The sequence below is a fragment of the Athene cunicularia genome, assembly GCF_003259725.1.
Source record: "Athene cunicularia isolate RWA chromosome 1 unlocalized genomic scaffold, athCun1 chr1_part2, whole genome shotgun sequence".
Taxonomy (NCBI): domain Eukaryota; kingdom Metazoa; phylum Chordata; class Aves; order Strigiformes; family Strigidae; genus Athene; species Athene cunicularia.
In genome coordinates, this window is record NW_020799092.1 from 80,788,701 (window position 1) to 80,808,319 (window position 19,619).

General features: G+C 49.8%; 2 protein-coding genes across 2 annotated transcripts in view; both read left to right on the forward strand.

The window, feature by feature from the left end:
* The window catches only part of NET1 (neuroepithelial cell transforming 1), a 44,485-nt gene extending 33,968 nt beyond the window's left edge, over positions 1 to 10,517 (forward strand). The window contains exons 5-13 of the mRNA XM_026868024.1: positions 4,322 to 4,429; positions 5,242 to 5,409; positions 6,199 to 6,261; positions 6,705 to 6,801; positions 6,924 to 7,000; positions 7,502 to 7,759; positions 8,021 to 8,191; positions 9,083 to 9,269; positions 9,646 to 10,517. Coding sequence (XP_026723825.1) covers positions 4,322 to 4,429; positions 5,242 to 5,409; positions 6,199 to 6,261; positions 6,705 to 6,801; positions 6,924 to 7,000; positions 7,502 to 7,759; positions 8,021 to 8,191; positions 9,083 to 9,269; positions 9,646 to 10,046 — 1,530 coding nt within the window. The 3' untranslated portion in view covers positions 10,047 to 10,517. The remainder of the gene's footprint in view (positions 1 to 4,321; positions 4,430 to 5,241; positions 5,410 to 6,198; positions 6,262 to 6,704; positions 6,802 to 6,923; positions 7,001 to 7,501; positions 7,760 to 8,020; positions 8,192 to 9,082; positions 9,270 to 9,645) is intronic.
* Positions 10,518 to 15,336: 4,819 nt separating this feature from the next.
* LOC113489985 (calmodulin, striated muscle) lies at positions 15,337 to 16,852 on the forward strand. The gene is made up of 2 exons (XM_026866096.1): positions 15,337 to 16,357; positions 16,569 to 16,852. The coding sequence occupies exon 1, from the start codon at positions 15,867 to 15,869 to the stop codon at positions 16,314 to 16,316; it is 450 nt and encodes a 149-aa protein (XP_026721897.1). The 5' UTR covers positions 15,337 to 15,866; the 3' UTR covers positions 16,317 to 16,357; positions 16,569 to 16,852.
* Positions 16,853 to 19,619: the final 2,767 nt, after the last annotated feature.

Consider the following 19,619-nt stretch of genomic DNA (forward strand, 5'->3'; position numbering starts at 1 on the left):
AAAAAAAAAAAAAAAAAAAACCCAACCAAAAAAACCACCACCTTTTTTCTAAAAAATATATTTCATAGCCTCTGGAGGAGCGGGACCGGGAAGCCGAAACCGAGCTCGGCGCCTCACCTGACCCCTCTCTCCTCCCAGCGCGATTTTCATGTTAAAAATGCCCGTTCCTCTGTGCGCTCTTTCCACTGACAGGATTTTTCCTAATTAGGGCGTTTGTTTGCTGCATAAACGGAAAAAAAAAAAAAAATCATGAGGGTTGGTTGGCGTTTGGAGGCTTGGGGTCTTTTTTGGAAGTATTGTTATTTTTATCGTCTGTTGTTATGTAGATAATAATTGTATTACTAGTAGATGCTCGCATGCCTCCTGCTACGACGGGAGGCAAAAGTTCAGCAGCCAGGTAGGGATCGGCTGCCCTGGGCAGGGTTTTATTGCCGAGATTAGCGGTGAGATGAGGTGGAAAAGAAAAAAAGGCGGCTCCAGACTAGCTCTGGGGCTTGAGGGCTCCGGCGTGAGTCGCCAGCCTCTTAAAATCCTGGTTTTAAAACAGCCAAACTTGGGCAATCTGATTGTGCAAAAGGGAAACCAGATGTTGGGAGAGAAATAACAGAAACCAGACCTCTTAAAGGAGAGTAAATCACCTCTAATTCTTAAAACGTGTGTTTTCTGTAGGGTATAACAGCTGGGTATGTGAAGTTAAACCGCGTCTGGGTTTGAGTAATGACTCCTAAGCCAACACTCCCATCGGTGCCAGGTACTGAGGTGCTATCAGGAGCGGCTGGAGTTACCAGCGGAGTGCGAGGCCAGATTTGAGAAAGGCGAGGGTTGTCGTCTCCGTCCCGATGTGTCAAGCGGAGCCCGGTTGTTCGGTTTGAGTGCAGGCAGCCGTTCTCACGACGGAGCTGGAGATTCGGCAAGCTCCTTGCACGTGAATCTTAAGATAGTCAGGTGGCGATTTCTAGCAGGAATGATTCGAGCTGGTGATTAAAATCCCTTTCTGCTTATTTGGCTTAATAGGAAAAGTTTTGTTGCGCGTGGTTTTCAGATTTGTCACCGTGTTTGTATGCGTTGGTATGGGACTGGCGCGTAGGACATTGCTCTCTAGTAAGTGATCCTTGTAAAAAACACTAATTATTACCTAGCATAGGGGGGAAAGGTTATAGGCGTGCATGCTGCTAGAGGAAAATGTTCCTTGCTCAAAAGTAGAACCTGGCTTTCGAGCAGCAAGGTGCAATCTTTCACAATGTGAAACGTTAACCTGCGTTAGAAGCACTTGAAGAAATTCCACTAGTGTGAAGTCTTGCCTGCCAGCTGGAGATACAGATTTAGCTTTTGTGTGTATGTTTACGATATATTTATATTCACATTTAATAAAGAGTCTCCTGGAAAAAAAAAAAAAAAAATTATTCTGAATGGAAGCAGAAGTGCTGTTGGACTCACTGGGGTTTCCATTATCTGTTAGTGCTGTAGCACTTAGAACCAACAGCTTGTTACAGAAACTTTGCAGAGTTTATTCTAATCTGGGCTTCTGTAAGTAACACCGTGTGGAGACAGGCTAATCATTGTTTGCAAGTACAGAACTAAAATAAAAGAAACTACTGAGCCAAAGTTATCCACAGTATGAACTGCACTGAGTCTCAGCTTACACAGCATCTGAGTTTGCCTGTAAGTGGAGTACATGACCTCAAACTGAAATGCAGATCTCAGAGAAGGTGAGGTTTTGAAGGAGAGGGAATTTTTTTTTTTCCTTCCCTGCCTTGGATCAAATGATATCGCTGGAAGGAGAAGAAGAAACAGATGCGCTTTTTTTGGCAGTCAAGCCATTCATGTCTGAGAACACTCACAGGACAGAAAGTGGGATTTGTTTCTCTTTGAGAGGGGAAATAGTCTTTTGCTAAGCTGAATTTATAGCGTACAGAAGTTTTTCTGTTGGCTGAACACCCCAGGGGAGCCCATCGCATGTACAGAAAACGCTCTGGTGGTGCCAATCGGCGTGAAATTCCTCCCTCCTCAGAGCAGAGCTGGGTTTCTCGGGAGCCGGGCTCCTCCTTGTTCCACAGAACTCTGCTTTTCACTTCAGCCCCCTCTTTGCATGTCTCACTATGTATCGGCTGTTCAGTAAAGGGGCGATTTAGAATTCCAGGGAGCCCCTTTGTACCGCCTGTCCCAAACGGAGAGGCAGGAATGCTTCTGCCAGACCCGGTACGCGTGCATGTGTCGCTCCAGCCTGGCACAGATGTGCTGGGAAGGCATTCACACATGTCCCTCGGCACAGAGAGTGTGTCATTGTGTCTGGAAAAGCTGCAGAGTTGACCCTTTAACAGCGAGCTGCGAAAGACTCTACAAGCGTCCTAAAGTACTGAAGTTCCTTGCTATTAATTTTCAGTGTCATGTTTTTCTTTTCCATGCTATTTATATCACTGGCCTTGGCAGAGCTGTGTGTGGCTTATGTCTGTGTATTTTCTCCATACATTCCTGCTTCTCTTGGCTTGCGTCCCTTTATTCTAGCACACCAATATATAGTTTTCTAGAAGTATGTTACCTATCCTTTTCCTCCACTCGGAAGTGTCTGTAATCAATTAAAGTTTCTCTGTCTTCTTTTGAGCCCAGACTAACTTTCCAGCCTTCTGCATAGTCCTTTTCCTCAGAGGCTGTGTCTCGAGCGCAGTTGAGGCTCACAGTTGGCAAAGGAAAGAAGCGACTGGAGCGCTCCCGGTGCTGTACCAACACCCAGCTGAGGGTTGGGGTCCCGAGGTTGAGAACACTCTCTCATAGCTTTTCCCAATTTTCTGTATTACCCTCACAGTTCTGAGATTTCCCAAACATTTCAAGCACAGCTTTGAACACACTTTGTGCTGTGCCAAGAGGTCTTTCTGTTCTGCATCACTCATAAATTGTTTCTTTTCATGTTTCCCCCCCTGCAACTTTGAAGGCTTAATTCAGTGTGAACTAACCTCCTCTTGCTTAACACCGCGTGTAGGCAGACAGAGGGCCACTCCTCGGGTCATGTTGCTGAAATCCGATCTTACATACGTAGCTTTTATGCTTCCTCAGTCTCATGACTGGAATCCAGCTCTGTGTGTTCCTATTCCCCTTTTTTGTTTTCAGCATTTGTCACTTCTGTTGCTCCACAGAAGCAAAGGGTTTGGGTGCTGTATCTTATGATCTCAGACTGGAAACAGAGGCAGCAGAGAGCTTGTCCTAAGCAGTCTTCGCCTTTTAGCCTTTTGAAAATTAAGAGGAGGGACAACAAAAAATGCCTAATAAAATTTTGGTGAAATTTTTACTGAGATGAACTCAAAAAAAGAGGCTGCTCCTATTCAACTCCCTGAACTTCATACTAAGAAACTTCCTTGTGATGATGAGTCACCTTCAACCATCTGCCAGACATTTAAAAGCAACAGGGCACCTCATCTAGCCTTCCTCCTAGCCTTAAACTCGGAGTCCATCTCTTCCTGGCATCCCATTGTGCACATCTTTCCTGTACAGTGCTTACAACACAATATTTTTGATGTAAAATATGTAGGGTTGCCAGCATGATTTTAAAAACCGATCTGAGCTTAAGCAGCAGGAGGTTTCTGTGGGGCGTTTCCTCTTTCTTGGCAGCATTTCGATCAGGACAGAACTGAAAATGCTCTGGGCTCCCGGCAGGGATTAGTGGTGTGGAAAAGCAGAAGCTCTATCTTTCAAATCTAAACAAGGTATAAGAAAAATTATGATGACACGTGGGGGGTGGTGGGGAGCAGAATGGGGAGGAAGCTTTGTAAACTGGAGGTTTTAAATTGTATCCACTTCGTGTGTGTGCTCGTCCCTCGCAGGAATGTTCAGCATGTGGTCATTTGCTATTTGTTAGAATAGCTGCTGAGGCTGTCCTGGGCTCCAACCGCTACTTTTCTCTCCAAAATAAAATTAAAATGGAAAAACACATTCTTTCTACAAAGGCAGACATGATAAAATGGAGAAGCGGCTCACTGCTCCATCTTTAGATGACAGTCACTTGCCTTGCAGAGGAGAATCATTCAGTCTATTTATGTTCAGACCATAACGGTCCCTGTTTGAGCCCTATTTTGAATTCTGACTGACGTGTGTGTTATCTTGCCTCTTTTACTCTGGGCAGTCTCTTCAGTTTAATTGCAGCCTTAAAGTTCAGACAAATATTTACAGCCTCTGCTTTCCATTTAGGATGAATGGCTACTTCAAAACACTCTCTTTCTTGCGTTTCCCACTCCTTAAGTGGGCTTGTGCTTTTTAAACTTGCCTGGGCAGCTTGAGAAATGAAGTGGGAGTCACAGCCAGTACAATTTGTTCTCTGCTTTATTTACAGGAGCCAAGCAATAAGCGGGTTCGGCCTTTAACACGGGTCACATCCCTGGCGAACTTGATCTCTCCTGTAAGAAATGGTGCAGTTCGGCGCTTTGGGCAGACGATACAGGTAAAAAAGCAGAGCCTCTGGTCCTGGAAATCTAGAGCTATGGAGAAGGTACTGGCTGTATGGGGACAAAACAGGCACTGGGATTTCAAGGCATCTCTTGGAAATCTACTGAGTAATTCATGCAAGGACAGAAAGCTTGCTTGGGGATGAAGAGTTCAGGAGTTCAGAGGTAGCTTGCTAGATAACCAGGTTATTGAGGGTTTAAGCAGTAAAAAAAAAAAAAAAAACGGACTGATTCAGATAGGGAGAATTAGTTGATAAACTGTACCAGTACTTGAGATACATGCATTGGAACACGTGCTTAAACATGAACTGACCCTGCTGTTCAGCCTTCAGTAACATGAGAGAAGTGTGTCTAAGGATCTCTCTACCCCACTCGTGCAGATAAGAGCACTTCTATGTCTGGGGTTTAGTAAGATTGCAAATCACGAGAGCAAAGTTCAAGTGGCTCATGATTAGCCTCATTATAGGTAGAATTATGATCCTAGTTTATTTACTTCCTCATACCTTGGAAATAGACCCAGTCTTTACCTGCCCATCCTCCTCCCGAGCGCTGCTGCTGGATCAGTGCAGGGAGAGAGAGGCACATGGAAAAGCTTGCCGGTCTCTGGGCTCTCAGCAGCTTGATTAAAGTGTTCCTTTATCTGAGGAAAAGTGTCTGGGTGTGTTTTCCTGCCCTGTACAACAGAGGAGGATGAAGGATTGGGAGTGGTATGGGTAATACTATAATACTTCTGTACTTCTCAAATGGACTCTACATATTTTTTTAAATTTTTTTCTTTTTCTTCTTTTTTTTTTTCCAATCCCTATAGTCATTTGCCCTTCGCAGTGACAGCAAGTCTCCTGGCTGTGCCCAGAAGTCATGTAGCAGATCCGCTGCTCCTACTCCTCCTAAAAGAAGAAACAGTGTACTTTGGTCTGAGATGTTAGATGTCAACATGAAAGAGTCCCTGAGCACCAAAGAAATTAAGCGCCAGGAGGTAGGGTTCTGTTAAACAGCAGCACTGAGGAAGGCAGCCGAAACCTTGGCTTGGCCGTTTCCTTGGCAGGGAAGGGGGTCGTGAGCATCTATGGGTGACTTTATCTTCCTGTGCACCTTCATTTCTAAACTGCTAGATTTATTTCTGCCTTAGGCCTGGGAAAAGGTAGGCTTCTCTCTCTTGAGTCACTAGGGAGTTTGTCTCCCCAGTTTGACCCTTCAGAGATGCCAAACTCTTTCCATGGGGGTGCTCAGCATTTCTGAAATTCGAGACCCAGCCACGGTGGTTGCTTTGCAGCAAACCCAAAGTCGGGTTCCTTGTAAAGCCAGCTGTCTTTCTCTTAAAGCTCTTGACAATTGGTTGAAAGCCAAATAGCAAGGCCTTGGCTTGCCTTTTTCCTGTAGTTCTTAGACAAATCTTCTAGTGACAACACAGAAGCTGACTAAAGACGCCTGGGATTTGACCTCTGTGGTTTTCTGGGTTTTGTTTTTTTTTTTTCGTGCTTGCCTGTGTAAAAGCAGTGATTTAAAAGGCGCTAATATTTAATTTGGCTTGTGCGTGAGCGTCAAGAGCTTTCACACAGTTGTAAGTAATGTTGCTTTCTTGGAGCTGGGAAAGCCAGCAGATTTACTTGAGGTTGTCATGCCCAGGTGGCATACAGTGATTCAGATGGCAAAACTGCCTATTCAGGCTGCCCAGACAGGATGTGCATTATGTGAGCTGAAAGGCTCTTTCAGAGGAAGGCTGGGATTGAGAATGACTCTCAGTCCTTTATCCCCCTCCTCACAGGCCATATACGAAATGTCCAGGGGTGAGCAGGACCTAATTGAAGACCTGAAGCTTGCCAGAAAGGTGAGTGGTTTTTTTTCTTGCAGTCAGTAATCATATTGCAGCTAATAATGACGTTTCTTTGCACCTGCAAATGTTACATAACGACTTTATCAGGCCCAGAATCCACAGTTTGAAAGCTGGCTTGGAAAGTTGACACGAGCAGTCCTACAGTACTGGTTTGACTGCAGCAAACGCAGCCAAAAAAGGATTGCTCTTTGCAGTCCTGCAGAGCTGGGTGGGGAATCCCTCTCCCAGACAGGAGCAGGTCAGACAGGAAAGTCCTTTTCATTTGAAGGCCTTGATACCTTCATACCAAGGTGAATCTTTTGCCCATCAAAGTCAGTGTTACTGTTTCTGTTGGCTTCTGATCTGTTCTGCGCATGATCTATTCCGTCATATTTAAATTGTCAGCTTTTGGGTTTGGGAGATTTGAATATATTTTAATACTTGCCATTCTTTGACAGGCCTATCATGATCCCATGCTGAAACTCTCTATCATGTCTGAGGAGGAACTCACCCACATATTTGGGGACTTGGATTCTTATATTCCTCTGCATGAAGGTAAGAGCAGCTGGATCATTTTCACATAGTGTGCTGACTAAGAGTTAATCTCTATGCTTTCGCAAGTTAGAACTGCTTACTGGGCCATTGTTGCAATTTCTATTTTTATATTTCAATTCCAGACTTGTTGGCAAGTTTAGGAGAAGCAACAAAACCAGATGGAACAGTGGAGCAGATTGGGCCCATTCTTGTGAAGTGGGTGAGTACATAACTTGGAGACAGCAGGCTAAAAAAGAGCTTAAAGAACACTTAAAGCTAGAAGCCGAAAAGCTGTGGGCTTTTGTGGCCTTGAGCGAAAGATTGAAACGGAAATCCTGACTACACTGAAAACAATGGGACTCTGTCAGCCGTAATGGGCCACGATTTCACCCCGGAGACTTACACTAGTGTGACTGCAATTACTTGCTGATTTATGTTAGAAATGTCTGTATCTTCTGGACTGTTCCTCGCTGATGTGATTTCAATAGTCTTACTGCTGTTAGTCTCAAACATCTGAACTTCAGAGGCATTGCATGCAGGATGCCCTGGTTCTCCTCACAAAAGACGAGCTACATAGACAAGATAGTCTCTTAGCTTTGGGGTTTTTACTGGACAAAGTATCACAGTAAGGGATGTAAGACTTCCTGAGTTTGACCTGTTCATGTGCTTTGCTTTTCCTACATGGAATTAAACTCCTGATTATTGTTCTGTTCTCCTGCAGTTACCACGACTCCATGCCTACAAAGGTTACTGTAGCAATCAGCTGGCAGCCAAAGCACTTCTGGATCAGAAGAAGCAGGACCGGAGAGTTCAAGATTTCCTCCAGCGCTGCCTTGAGTCTCCTTTCAGCCGCAAACTAGATCTTTGGAGCTTCTTGGACATTCCTCGAAGTCGGCTGGTCAAATACCCACTGCTCCTGAAAGAGATCCTGAGGCACACTCCCAAAGACCACCCCGATATCCAGATTCTGGAAGAAGCCGTAAGTAATCATGATCTCACGATCATTGTTCTGACACAACCATGTCATTGTGGGGCTCCAGAAAGCTTTCTTAAACCCTCATCAATTCTGTGGCCTGGTTTTCTTGGTGGACAGAAATCTGTGACTGTGACCCTTTGCGAAAGCAAAGTGAGAGATGGGTCCGTGTGGATTCCATGACCTGGAGTTCTCAAGTAGTACTTAAAGGGAAGCTCTCTAAGCAGAGTCCACTATTTAATCATTTGTAACTGGTTTGGTTTGTAGATATCTATAATCCAAGGAGTCCTCTCTGACATCAACCTGAAGAAGGGGGAATCGGAGTGCCAGTATTACATTGACAAGCTGGAGTACCTGGATGAGAAGCAAAAGGACCCGAGGATTGAAGGCAGCAAAGCTTTACTGTGCCACGGGGAGCTGAAGAATAAAAACGGACATGTAAGTCCCTCATGTTCATGGTAATTAATTCTCAAGTTTGAAAACCTCCCCTCAGAGGTCGTTAAAACTTTGTCCATTGCAGCAGGACCAGGAGCCCTTCCATCCTTAGGGTTAGTTTAGACAATTAGCTAAACTTAAAAAGCAAAAGAGAAAGCACCTGATGGCAGCCGGCATTGCAGGGTGTAAGGGAAAGTTTCCTGCTGACAGCTTTACAATTGGCCTTCAGAAGCTGAAAAATAATTAGCACAAAATTGCCATAGAAAGTGCTCTCTGTGCCCAAGCTCTCCATCAAAAGGGATTTCCTGCCGGCTGTTTACTTTCAGGTGCTCTGACATTCCCCATTATGAGCTCTGGAGCACAGCTCTTCCAAACAAAAGTGTTCCTGCAAAAGCCTCTTTGGCTTTGAGGTGAACTGCCCGAAGTTTATCTCCCACTGCAGCCGTGCTGAAAGACCCTGCTCTACTCGAGGGTTTTGTTGCCTTTTGTTCTGGCTTGCAGGAGTAACCTCGTTTTAAACATCAAATCTTTTTCTGTTTATTTTTTTAGTTGGTGGGGGGTTTTTTTTGTTTAATTCTACCATTATGCTTCTGTACACATGAAGCGTTTTGTATTGTCGATAAAGATACTGCTTCTAATCATCATATTCTTGGCAGCTACAAATCATAATTCACTTTTGAAGGGTTGTTAAAACAATAAACCTGTTGATATAAGCGTGGTCTGTGCCACCACTGCCAGGGCCCAGCGTTGCTGTAACAGGAAACCGTCAGAAAGTTAACGTGGGTGAAACTGCAGAATAATCCCAGAAACTTCAGATAATCCCCGAGGATGTGTGATTGCTTTGAATACAAAGTACAACGTTTCGCTCATATTTAAATCTGTTTTCCCTTTCAGAAACTCTACGTCTTCCTCTTCCAAGACATCCTGGTTCTGACCCGGCCGGTCACTCGCAACGAGCGTCAGGCCTACCAAGTGTACAGGCAGCCCATCCCTGTCCAGGAGCTGCTCCTGGAAGACCTGCAGGATGGTGATGTGAAAATGGGAGGATCCTTCCGAGGAGCTTTTGGCAATTCCGATAAAGGTACGAACCGAACCAGTTCATCTGCCTGGGAATCTGCTGGTGAGGAGAGATTACACCCACCCGTAAATCCTCACGGATGGAGGTTGACGTGTTAACGTCCACCTTTAGACTGTCACTACTGGGCTTTGTGGGTTTAGATTTGGTGGCTGTGAACTTATTTATGGTGTTTTACAGTTGGTGCTCAGATTAGAAAACATCTGTTTCGACGTATCTCTGCTGGGTGGTGGGGTTTGGGTTGGGTTGGTTATTTTTTTGGCAGGGTTTTGAAAGCTTTTCCTGAAGCAGAGCAGGGCAGTCCAAATCACTTGTCTAGCGATGGAATCTCTCTAAATATTGAACCAGGAACTGATCTGCTTTTTCCTATGTTTGTCTTCAGCTAAAAATATCTTCCGAGTTCGTTTCCAAGATCCCTCCCCGGGCCAGTCCCACACGCTGCAGGCCAACGATGTCTTCCACAAGCAGCAGTGGGTTAATTGCATCCGAACGGCCATCGCTCCCTTCCAGCCGGCTGCTGCCGCCGCAGAGCTGAAGGAGCTGCCGGAGCTGAGCGAAGAGTCGGAGGAGAACAACCCCTCCGCGCCCAACATCAAAGCCCAGAAGAGGCAGTCTGCCATGTCTGGCATCACCGAGATGGAGCTCGATGAAAGCACCTCCGAGTGCGGCTCTGTCCTGGACTCAGAGGAAGCCAAGGGCCTGAAAACCCACAGAACATCATCAGGGTTCAGGAAAACGAGGGAGAAGCAGCTAAGTGGGAAGCGAAAAGAAACCTTAGTGTAAAGAGGAGCCCAGCAACACCCTGGTAGAAGACTGTTTATTTATAAATAACGTGTACATTTTTCTTGTAATGTGAGCATGGTTGGAGTCACTCTACTGAACAGAATATTTGTTTTTTTTATGTTGTAATGGCAGCTACTGGTATACAGTTAACACTGTTGAACTGGAGTCTGTTTAGACAAACCTGGCCGCTTTAAACCTGGTTTTAATGCTGTGAGTGATTTAGAAGCCCTCACGCTTTTGACTGCTCACAGCCAATTTCAAGAGCAAATTTTGGTTTCAGAAAGATTTCCACGTGTGGTTTTTGAGGCTGGAAAACAAGAAACTTAAAGCAGAAGTTGGGGGGGCGTCACCGTGAGCCTGGCAGCACCCCGCTTTGCATGGGGCCTTTTAAAGTGGACTCGAAACCTGAATTCACGTTTTCTTCTTATCTTGTACAGCACGTTTGCAGTGTGTGGTTTTCATAATCCATGCAACTTTTCATGTTAAAGGGGAAAAAAAAACCACAAACAAACAAAAACCAAAAACAAAACCAAAAAAAAATCAGACCCCAGGTTCAACAGGTTCTCAATTTACCTACTGGAATATTTCATCTTAGTGTGTCCTTTGTACATTCCTCATTTTCACTCTTGTAATCTGCCAGATATTTAATTTTTTTTATTAGTTGTTTTGTTTTGAGTTTGTTTGGGGTTCTTTTTTTTTTTTTTTTTTTTTTTTTTTTTTTTTTTTTTTTTTTTTACTTTTGTATTTTGTCCTTGTTCAGACTTGGCATTTCCTTTCGAGGAATTTTTGAGGAATTTTCCTTTTTTCCTCGCTCCGAGGCATGCACGGACCGTTTCTCACGTCCCTTAGCCACATCAACGGCTTGTGTGCGCTCCGGACTCCTGAAAGAGAACTGCATTGCAGCGGGGTTTAGGAAGGTTTTAGGCACGTTGTAAAAAGGGTTTTGGGGAGGGAAGAAGAGCAGCAGCTAGAGGGGAATAGCAGGGAGTGAAGGTAGATTTTTCTTGTTCGTGTTGCCTTTTGGAAATGAAACGCCTTCCGTGGGGAGGCGGGACTGGAGGCGACCAAGGGTTTATTGCATGTTGTAGAGAGTTAGAGCAAAGGACACGTTTGCAGCTGAAGAGGTGTAAGGACAGAGGAGAGCAGTGGTTGTATATACTCCTGACGGCGACGCTGCCACGTTCTAGCGGTCCAAAGATTCGGCTGAGAGACACTGGCGCTGTAACTGCACTGCGAAGTGGTGACGGCCTTGAGTGTGGCCAACAGGTTGTTCCTGTCCAGGGGAAGGACGAGGACCGTGAGCCCGGCCTTGAGCGTTACCTGAAATCTCCGCTCGAGGAGCCACGACTCCCCTGCAAAAGGTCGTTGCCTGACGTGTGGCCGGTAACGTTGGGAAGGGAAAGAGGGTGTACATAGACACAAGCGGATGGTTCTCTGTAAATGTGTTGTATAGTTTTCAGTGCCAAGTACAATTAAATTCCTGACAGCCTCTTGCCTGCCGCGTCCGAGTCCCTCCTCGGGGGGAGATAAGCGCCTTCCCGCGCTCCTCTTGGCCCCGCATTTATCCAAACCCCTTTTTTACTGTCCAGGTTCCTCCTTGCGCTGCTGCGCCCCGGCAGGACCCGGGCTGGTGGTTTACAGCTCTGTGCTGCCATCCTGCCTGTAAAGTGGGGTGCAGCTGCCTGACTCACCCCGGCACTTGAATTGCTCTCCTCGTTTCTAGGGGGAGAAGGGAGCAGTGGCGTTAATCCCTGCCCTCCTGCAGCCTTCCTAAACGGTCCCCGTTTAGCAAATAATTCAAAATCCTCTCCTTAGATCAACCTTCAGAAGCAGCCCCAGGGTCCTGCTGGGGAGGGAAGACACAGCTCTCCTCGCAGGGACAGGGTTTAGAGCTGAGCTTTGCCCCAGAAAGCTGAGTTTTGAGCTGGAGCATTTTTTTTTTTTTTTTTTTTTTTTTTTTTTAAATGGCAAAAGACATTAAGCTGCCGCAGCACCATGGCTCGTCCTCAACACAGAGGAAATCCTGCAGAGCGCCTGCTTCTCCTCCCCGTGTCAGGCCGAGCCCAAACCTCTGTCTGGTCGTCCTATTGCCAACAGCAAATGAGCCAAGAATTTCATTTCACTTTAAAAGTAATTCCCTCCCCCGCCAACTCCCGGTGGTTCCTATCCCTGCTCCAGGAATGCACAGACCGCAGCCGGCTGACTCCTCAGGCCCGGCTTTGCTAGACTAAACAAGCCGGGTTTTTCTGGTTTCCTCCCGTGCTCAACTCCCTCGTGTCCTGCCCTCTCCTTGCCTGAGCTGCTAAAGCTGAGCCCAGACCCCCCCCTTCCCACGCGCAGGGTAGGGGGACCTCGGGGTGAAATCCCAAGGGCAGACCATCCTTGCCGTAGTGATGTCCCCATCGTGGCCAGCGAAAGGGAAGGTGGCCGTGCCACCCCCGCCTTTGGCAAGCAGCTCCCTGTATTTACCTCTGGGGATCCTCCCGGGTCGGGTGCTGCGTGCGGAGCCAAGCACCTGCCCTGGTTTATAGGTGAGACCTTCCTGGAGTCGGGGTCGGGGTGGGGCATGTCCCCAGCATCTCCTCAGCACCCCGATCCCTCCCTCCTCCACCACGGTGACATCTGGGAGGCCCAAAAGCAGGACCCTTTGTTTGGGCTAGAAAAGCTTGACTTTAGGAGCTGCCTTACAGACCCTCCAGTTCACCCTCTGCTTTAGAAAACGCCGTTAAAACAACATCTTAAATAAACCACAAAATTTTACGCCCGGCAGCTGGCAACCCCTGGAGCCCCCCACAGCCATCGCGGGATCCTGTCTAAGCTCAGCCTCTCCAAAATCCCGTTTTCCACATGAAACCCCGATGTGATTTATGCCAGGCTTTGCGGAGGTTCCTCCCCATCCTCCCAGACACAGGCAGGGCCGTGGCCCCGCAGAGGTTTCCGTGTCGGAGCGGTTTCCCTCTTCGCCTCCCAAACTTTCTTTTTTTTTTCCACAAATTCATCATCTTCCCCCTCCCCAGCTCCACCGCCTCGTCTGCAAATGCAAACCCAGACATCACTGCACACATCTGCGCACATCTGGGCTGGCGTTTCGCTCGGGATAATCCAACTGGGTGCTTTTAACCATCTGGTCTGGGTTGGGTTTTTTTAAGCCGTTACCTGGATCAGGCTCAAAGCCAGAGGCGGAGGTTGAGCGGGGCGAAGCCGCCCGCAAAACTCAGTGTGAGGCTTTAACGTTGGCCGCCTGCACCCGCCTTCCTCAACGTATCAGCCCCCTCCAGCTCCAGCTGGAGACATCCCAGGGCAATCGGCTGCCAAAATCCCTGGCAGCTGCACGCTCCTGCCTCCCCCGCGGTGGCCTCCCCCCTGTCCCATCTCCCCCCCTCCCCAGATCATCTCGGATGCCATAAATTAGACTCGACCCTAAACCGGGGGGTTTTATGGGCCAGTAGGAAGTTTTATTGGGTTAATTATCCTGCCGTGCTAATGAGGGTGGAGTTAAGCACAGTCTAAATCAAGGGCTGGCTTGACCTTCTCCCAAAGACTGCTGTAAACGTGAGAGGCAATGGGTGCTGGGGGTGACGAGGAGGTAATGGGATGGTGATGGGTGCTGACAGTGGGTGCTGGTGATGGGGAGGTCATGGGTGCTGGTGAGGGAGGTGATGGGTGCTGGTGATGGGGAGGTGATGAGGTGATGGGTGCTGGTGATGGGGGAGTCATGGGTGCTGACGATGGAGGTGATGGGTGCTGGTGATGGAGAGGTCATGGGTGCTGGTGCTGGGGATGTGATGGATGCTGGTGCTGGGGATGTGATGGGTGCTGTTGATGGAGAGGCGATGGGTGCTGGTGATGGGAAGGTGATGGGTGCTCACAATGGGTGCTGGCGTTGGAGAGTGATGGGCAAACAAAACCCCCAGCAGCTCCCAGCTTCGCTCAGCACCAAGGGACACCCAGGACAGAGCAACCCCTTCATCCTTAGCAAAGTGACCCAGGGTCCTCCCCCACCCAGCCCACCCTCGTTTTGGGGCTCAAACACCTCCCCCCATCGCTTGAACAAACACCTTAAACCTCCCGGGCTTTGGAAACACGCAGTTATCTGTTGGTGTTTGCTTCTCCCAGCTGGGTTCCAGCCAGCTCCCCCTCCTCTTGGCTCCTTGCTTGGCTGCCCAGGGCTCTCTCACAGCAATTTTGATTCAATCTTATTAAATCTGGAGCAGAACAGCAAGCGTGGGCAATTAGACAGGCAATTAGTGAGCAGCTTGTTGCCCAAGAGGAGCTGCCAGGACCTCCCCTCCCCGAAACGCGCTCCCGGGGCGAGTAGTGCTGTGCCTCTCGCCAGACAGGTTCCCGCCACCGCTCGGCTGGTGTTTTACGTGCCCAGAGTTTTTTCCAGATGAGATTTTCCTCCAGACAATGATCCCCTCCCAGACTTTGTCCCACCTGGAGGCCCCATTTCCCACGTGTTCCTCAACTGTCCCATGAACTGGCTTCTGGTTTCTGGCCTTCCTGCAAATTCCACGGCCCTCATTCCTCACTGGGTTATACTGGGGCGAACTGGCAGGATTTTCTTGTAGCCAAGAAAGTCAAACTCTCTTTTGCTTGTGCCTGATCGTCTGGTCCATTCGCTCCTTGGCCCAGCTGGTGGAGGTGGCTTGGCTGTTATGGGCACGTAGGGAAGAGGGATGGATGGTTGGAGGGACAGGTAGGTGGATGGATGGATGGATGGATGATGGATGGATGGATGGATGGATGGATGGATGGATGGATGATGGATGGATGGATGGATGGGCGGGCAACTGGCTGTATGGGTGGATGGACAGATGATAATGTGGTTGGGTGCACGGATGGACTCACAGACGGATGGTTGGGTGGATGGGCGGACAGATAAATGAGTGGAGAGCTGGATGGAAGGTTGTGAGAACAGATGGATGGACAGTTGGACAGAGAAATAGCCCTCGTCATCATTTGTCTCTGAACTCTCATGTACTCCCGGCTGTAGGAGATGAGTAAAAATGAAAGCAGGCCATTACAATGTGGTTAACCCGCACTCAGCCCCGGGATTAACCCCTGACTAACCAGGGCAGGACTCCTGACTGCTCACCTGATGCACCACCACGTCAGCAGCCCCGGGGGCCGTGGGGCCGTTCTCAGGGAGCCCGGAAGAGGCGTCACGGCTGACTCAGGTCTCCGTCAGCGCAGAGCACATCGGCCCCGGGCAGCCGGGCTCTGCCTGGACCTGCACAAAGGGACCCTCCCTCGGCAGGTTTGACCCACTGCCAGCATCGTGGTGGTGGCCCTGGGGCTGGGGAGACTGGGGGGGTTGGGGGGCGGTGGGGGCCCTCTCAACCCCCCCAACGCAGTGCTGGAGGCCTTTGCACAACTCCAAACCCCACCCAAATTGCCTTAAAATAACCAGAAATAGTGTGTGTCACCCCCCTTCCGCCTGCCTCTCCCCGAAACCACCACTCTGCTGCAAGCCACAGCACAAATCCCTTAATTAAGGGCATTCGTTAGGAGCCTGTCCCACAAAATGCTACCGGTGGGGCAAGCGGGACCGCAGCCAGGGTGGCCCAAGGGGGCTGGTGGTCACCCTTCTTCTCCAGCACCCCGAAACTCCCCTGCCTGCTCCGCCAGGGTCCAGCTGAATCATTCCTGCTCCATGGCTCGGCCTCTCCCACATGCTCCAGCTCCTGATTCCTCCTCCTCCTCCTCCTCCTCCTCCTCCTCCGGGGAGAGGCAGGTTGGAGGGAGGAGGCCCCACGTGCACCTCCCCACCGGCGCCGCGGCGTGCCGGGGCAGAGTAGCGTGCGAGCGGGGAGCGCCATGGCCGAGCGGCTGTCGGAGGAGAAGATCGCTGAGTTTAAGGAGGCTTTTTCCCTTTTTGACCGGGATGGAGACGGTTGCATCACCACGAAGGAGTTGGGCACCGTCATGCGCTCGCTGGGGCAAAACCCCACTGAAGCGGAGCTGCAGGACATGGTGGGGGAGGTGGATGCCGACGGCAGCGGCACCATCGACTTCCCCGAGTTCCTCTCGCTGATGGCGAGGAAGATGAGGGACACGGACAGCGAGGAGGAGATCCGCGAGGCTTTCCGCGTCTTCGATAAGGACGGCAACGGCTACATCAGCGCGGCGGAGCTGCGGCACGTCATGACCAACCTGGGCGAGAAGTTGACAGACGAGGAGGTGGATGAGATGATCAAGGAGGCCGACTGCAACAACGACGGGCAGGTCAACTATGAGGAGTTCGTGAGGATGATGACGGAGAAGTGAGCCCCCCACCACCACCACTCACTTCCAACCCCATCCCACAGGTAACTCGCTGGGATGCGGGTTTGCGCCCAATCCAGCACCCATGGAAAGTCCTGGACCGGGGGGTCCACCCCACCCCTTTCAACAGCCACCCCAAATCTTGTATCTCCGCCACCCCGACCACCTCCTGCCCTGAAACTCTTGCTGGAGGTTGGAAAAATCTACAGTCATGGTGATTTTTTTTTTTAATTTTTTTCCTTAATTTCTTCATAGGGAACAGAGGTCGTGTTGGTCCCCCAGCCCCTCCATCCCCTACCGCCTTCTATCCACCATCCCAGGCTGGAAAAATCCTCTTTTATCCCAGTCAGAGCATCACCAGCCAGCGTCTGCATCGGATGCGGGCATCCCACCTGGCAGGATGGGGCTTGGGGTGCAGATGGACATGGGGGGGGTAAATCTCAGCTGCCCTCCCACGAGAGGCAACTCTCGTGTCCGTAGAGGTGCCAGTGGCCACCACGCGTCCCCCGGCACCATGCCAAGTCCAATAAAGAAATGTCCCCCCATGGCTGCCAGTGCTTCCTTCAGCTTCTCTTTGGGGTCTCTACTAAAAACCACCCCCCCCAAATCACCAACATTAGTGCATCCCAGCCCCACATCACCCTCATCCTCTTTCCTCCCATTTTTCTTCCCTGCAAACTGGAAAAATTCCCCTTGTGGGTGCTGGGCACCCTCCAGCCGCAGCCCCCAGGGTTGTGGCCATCCCCACCCCAAAGCCCCATCGCTTTTGGGGTCTGCCATCTGCACCCCCAGGGTGCTGGAGGCCCGTTTCTCACCCCCGAGCTAAGAGGGGAGTTGCCAGCTGGATTCAGCCTTAATCCCCATCCCAAAGATAAGTGGAGCAGGATTCACCTTTCCTGGCCGTAATCCACCCCGTCACGCTCCTCGTGACTCAGTTTCCCCACAAAGAGGGTGAAACTCAATTGCAGCAGCAGCAGCCCCACTGCAACCCACCTCTGGCTGGGGTGATTCCCTCTGCAGAGGGGTTTAAAGGAAAATTAATTCTAATTTTCACAAGAAAATTAATGCTCAGTCACTAACGAGCAAACGCAGAGTCGGCGTGAGCGCGGCAGAGCTGTTTTGCGAGCGAACGTCGCAGCTCCGGGGATGTTCAAGCCACCCCAAGGGTTTCACCCCCCACCTCCAGCCCATATCTGGGGCTGGGATCTTTGGCAATCCCGGTTGTTTTCCCGACACTGGGAAAACCAGGCGGGTGCCTGCATGCCAGCCGGCAGGGCCGAGCACACCCACGCTCACTCCACCCCAGGCAATGGCCCCCAGCCCAGCACCCAGCGCCTTCACCGCGCGCTGCCGGCTCGCTCGCGCACCCAACCTGCCTGCAGCTCTGCAGGGGACAAGAGCAGGGAGAAGCTCAGAAAAAAAAAAAAAAAAAAAACCAAAAAACAACCAAAAACCCAAATCCAAACCCATCAAGATTAAGACAAACGAAGGGGTCACACAAGGCTATTGTACCCGAGCCGCTAAAATTAGAACTTCCCGAAAACACGATTATTTATTAATGCCACGTTTCAGCACAAAACCATACCCTGTATTTTTAGGCTTGACCTTTTCTCCTTCTATTCTCGGGTTGTTTAATTACCAGAGTATTTTTTCACACCACTTATCCTGAGCTGGTTTTTCTTAACAACTGTCTTTAACGGGAGGCTGGACCCCGGCCAGAAATGCCGGCCCTGCAGCCCCAGCCTTGGAGAAGAAAGTTTTTATTTGAGATATTTGCCCGTTTCTCCCCCAGTTTAATGCTTGGGAGCGTGACGGGAACATTTCTGCTGGCGTTGCTCGGGGTGGACACACAGACAGACGGGAGGGTCCTATTTGCTTCAGCATTGCTGAGGGAGGGGGTTTTTGCTTCCCAAATCCAGCTTTCCAGGCCCAAATTGCCCCGCCGGAGAGGAAGGAGCTGACGGGGTGTGCAGGATCCAGCCCAGCACTCACACGCTGCCTCCCGCCACGCTGGGCAGAAACGTGACTCACAGGGCGGTTTGGATTGGGCGTTGGTTAATGATTGAATTAATTGAGTGGGTCCGGCTGATGCACTCGGTGCCTGGGAGGTTGGGAGGGGTCCGTGCAGGGTGGGAAGTGGAGGCATGGGGTGGTAAGGGAGAGAGCAGCCATTTGCACCCCAAAACCTGGTCAGGGCGGTCTCCAGCACCTGGGGATGGAGATCACAGGATGGGACGTGGGGTAGAGGTCACCTGGGATGGGTCCTGGGGGATCATCTAGTGTGGGACCTGGGTTAGGGGTCACCTGGGATGGGTCCTGGGGGATCACCTGGGCTAGGACCTGAGGATTCCCTTGGGATAAGACCTGGGGGATCAGCTAAGAGGGGATCTGGAGGAGGGCACCTGGGATGGGACATGTGGGACCATCTATGATGGAGGCTTGGGGGGTTATCTCTGAGTGCTGGGAGATCCCTTGGGATAAGACCTGGGGGATCGTCTAAGATGGGACCTGGGAGGGGGTTACCTGGGACTTAGGATGGGGTTTGGAGGGTCTTCCAAGCAATTGGACCTGGGGATCATCTAGGATGGGATCTGGGAGATCATCTAAGATGGGCTCCAAGAGGACATCACATGGGTGGCAGATGATGGGACCACTTAGAATGGACCATGGGGGATCCCCTGGGGTGGGAGCTGGGAGTTTATTTAGGGTGAGCCGTGGGGATCACCTAGAGCGGGACACAAAAAATTCCTGCAGGATGGGGTGTGGGGGATCCCTCAGGCTGGGACATGGGGGGATCTCCTGGATCCAAACTGTAGCAGCTGATCCCATCTCCACCACTGGCAAACAATCTTCCACCACCTTTCTGTATATTTATTTCCCTCCAGCCTTGCCAACAAAAAAGTCACTGAGGGCTCCAGCACCACCCAAACCCAGGGGCTCAACCATACTCCCCCCAACTCTCCCCTTTTCTTCACAATTCTGCTTCACCCGGACACAGTTTTTCTCTAAATTTATACTTTTTAGGCGAAAAGCAGCTCATGAATCCCCCCCAGCATCACCCACCGTGGGGGACCGGAGATGTTTCTGCTCCAGTGCTGTTGAATCAGTCACAGATTCTCCCTATTCCCTTCTTTTTTTTTTTTTTTGAGCAAAACGAGACATTTTAATAACATTTCAACAACAGGGCGTTAAAAACACATTAATTAAACATTGGGAAAACCATACTGACACCCCCCACAAAAGGGACCAAGGAGCTTTTCTGAGCCCTCCCAAAGGATGTTGAAAGCAAGGGTGGGATTTTTTTTT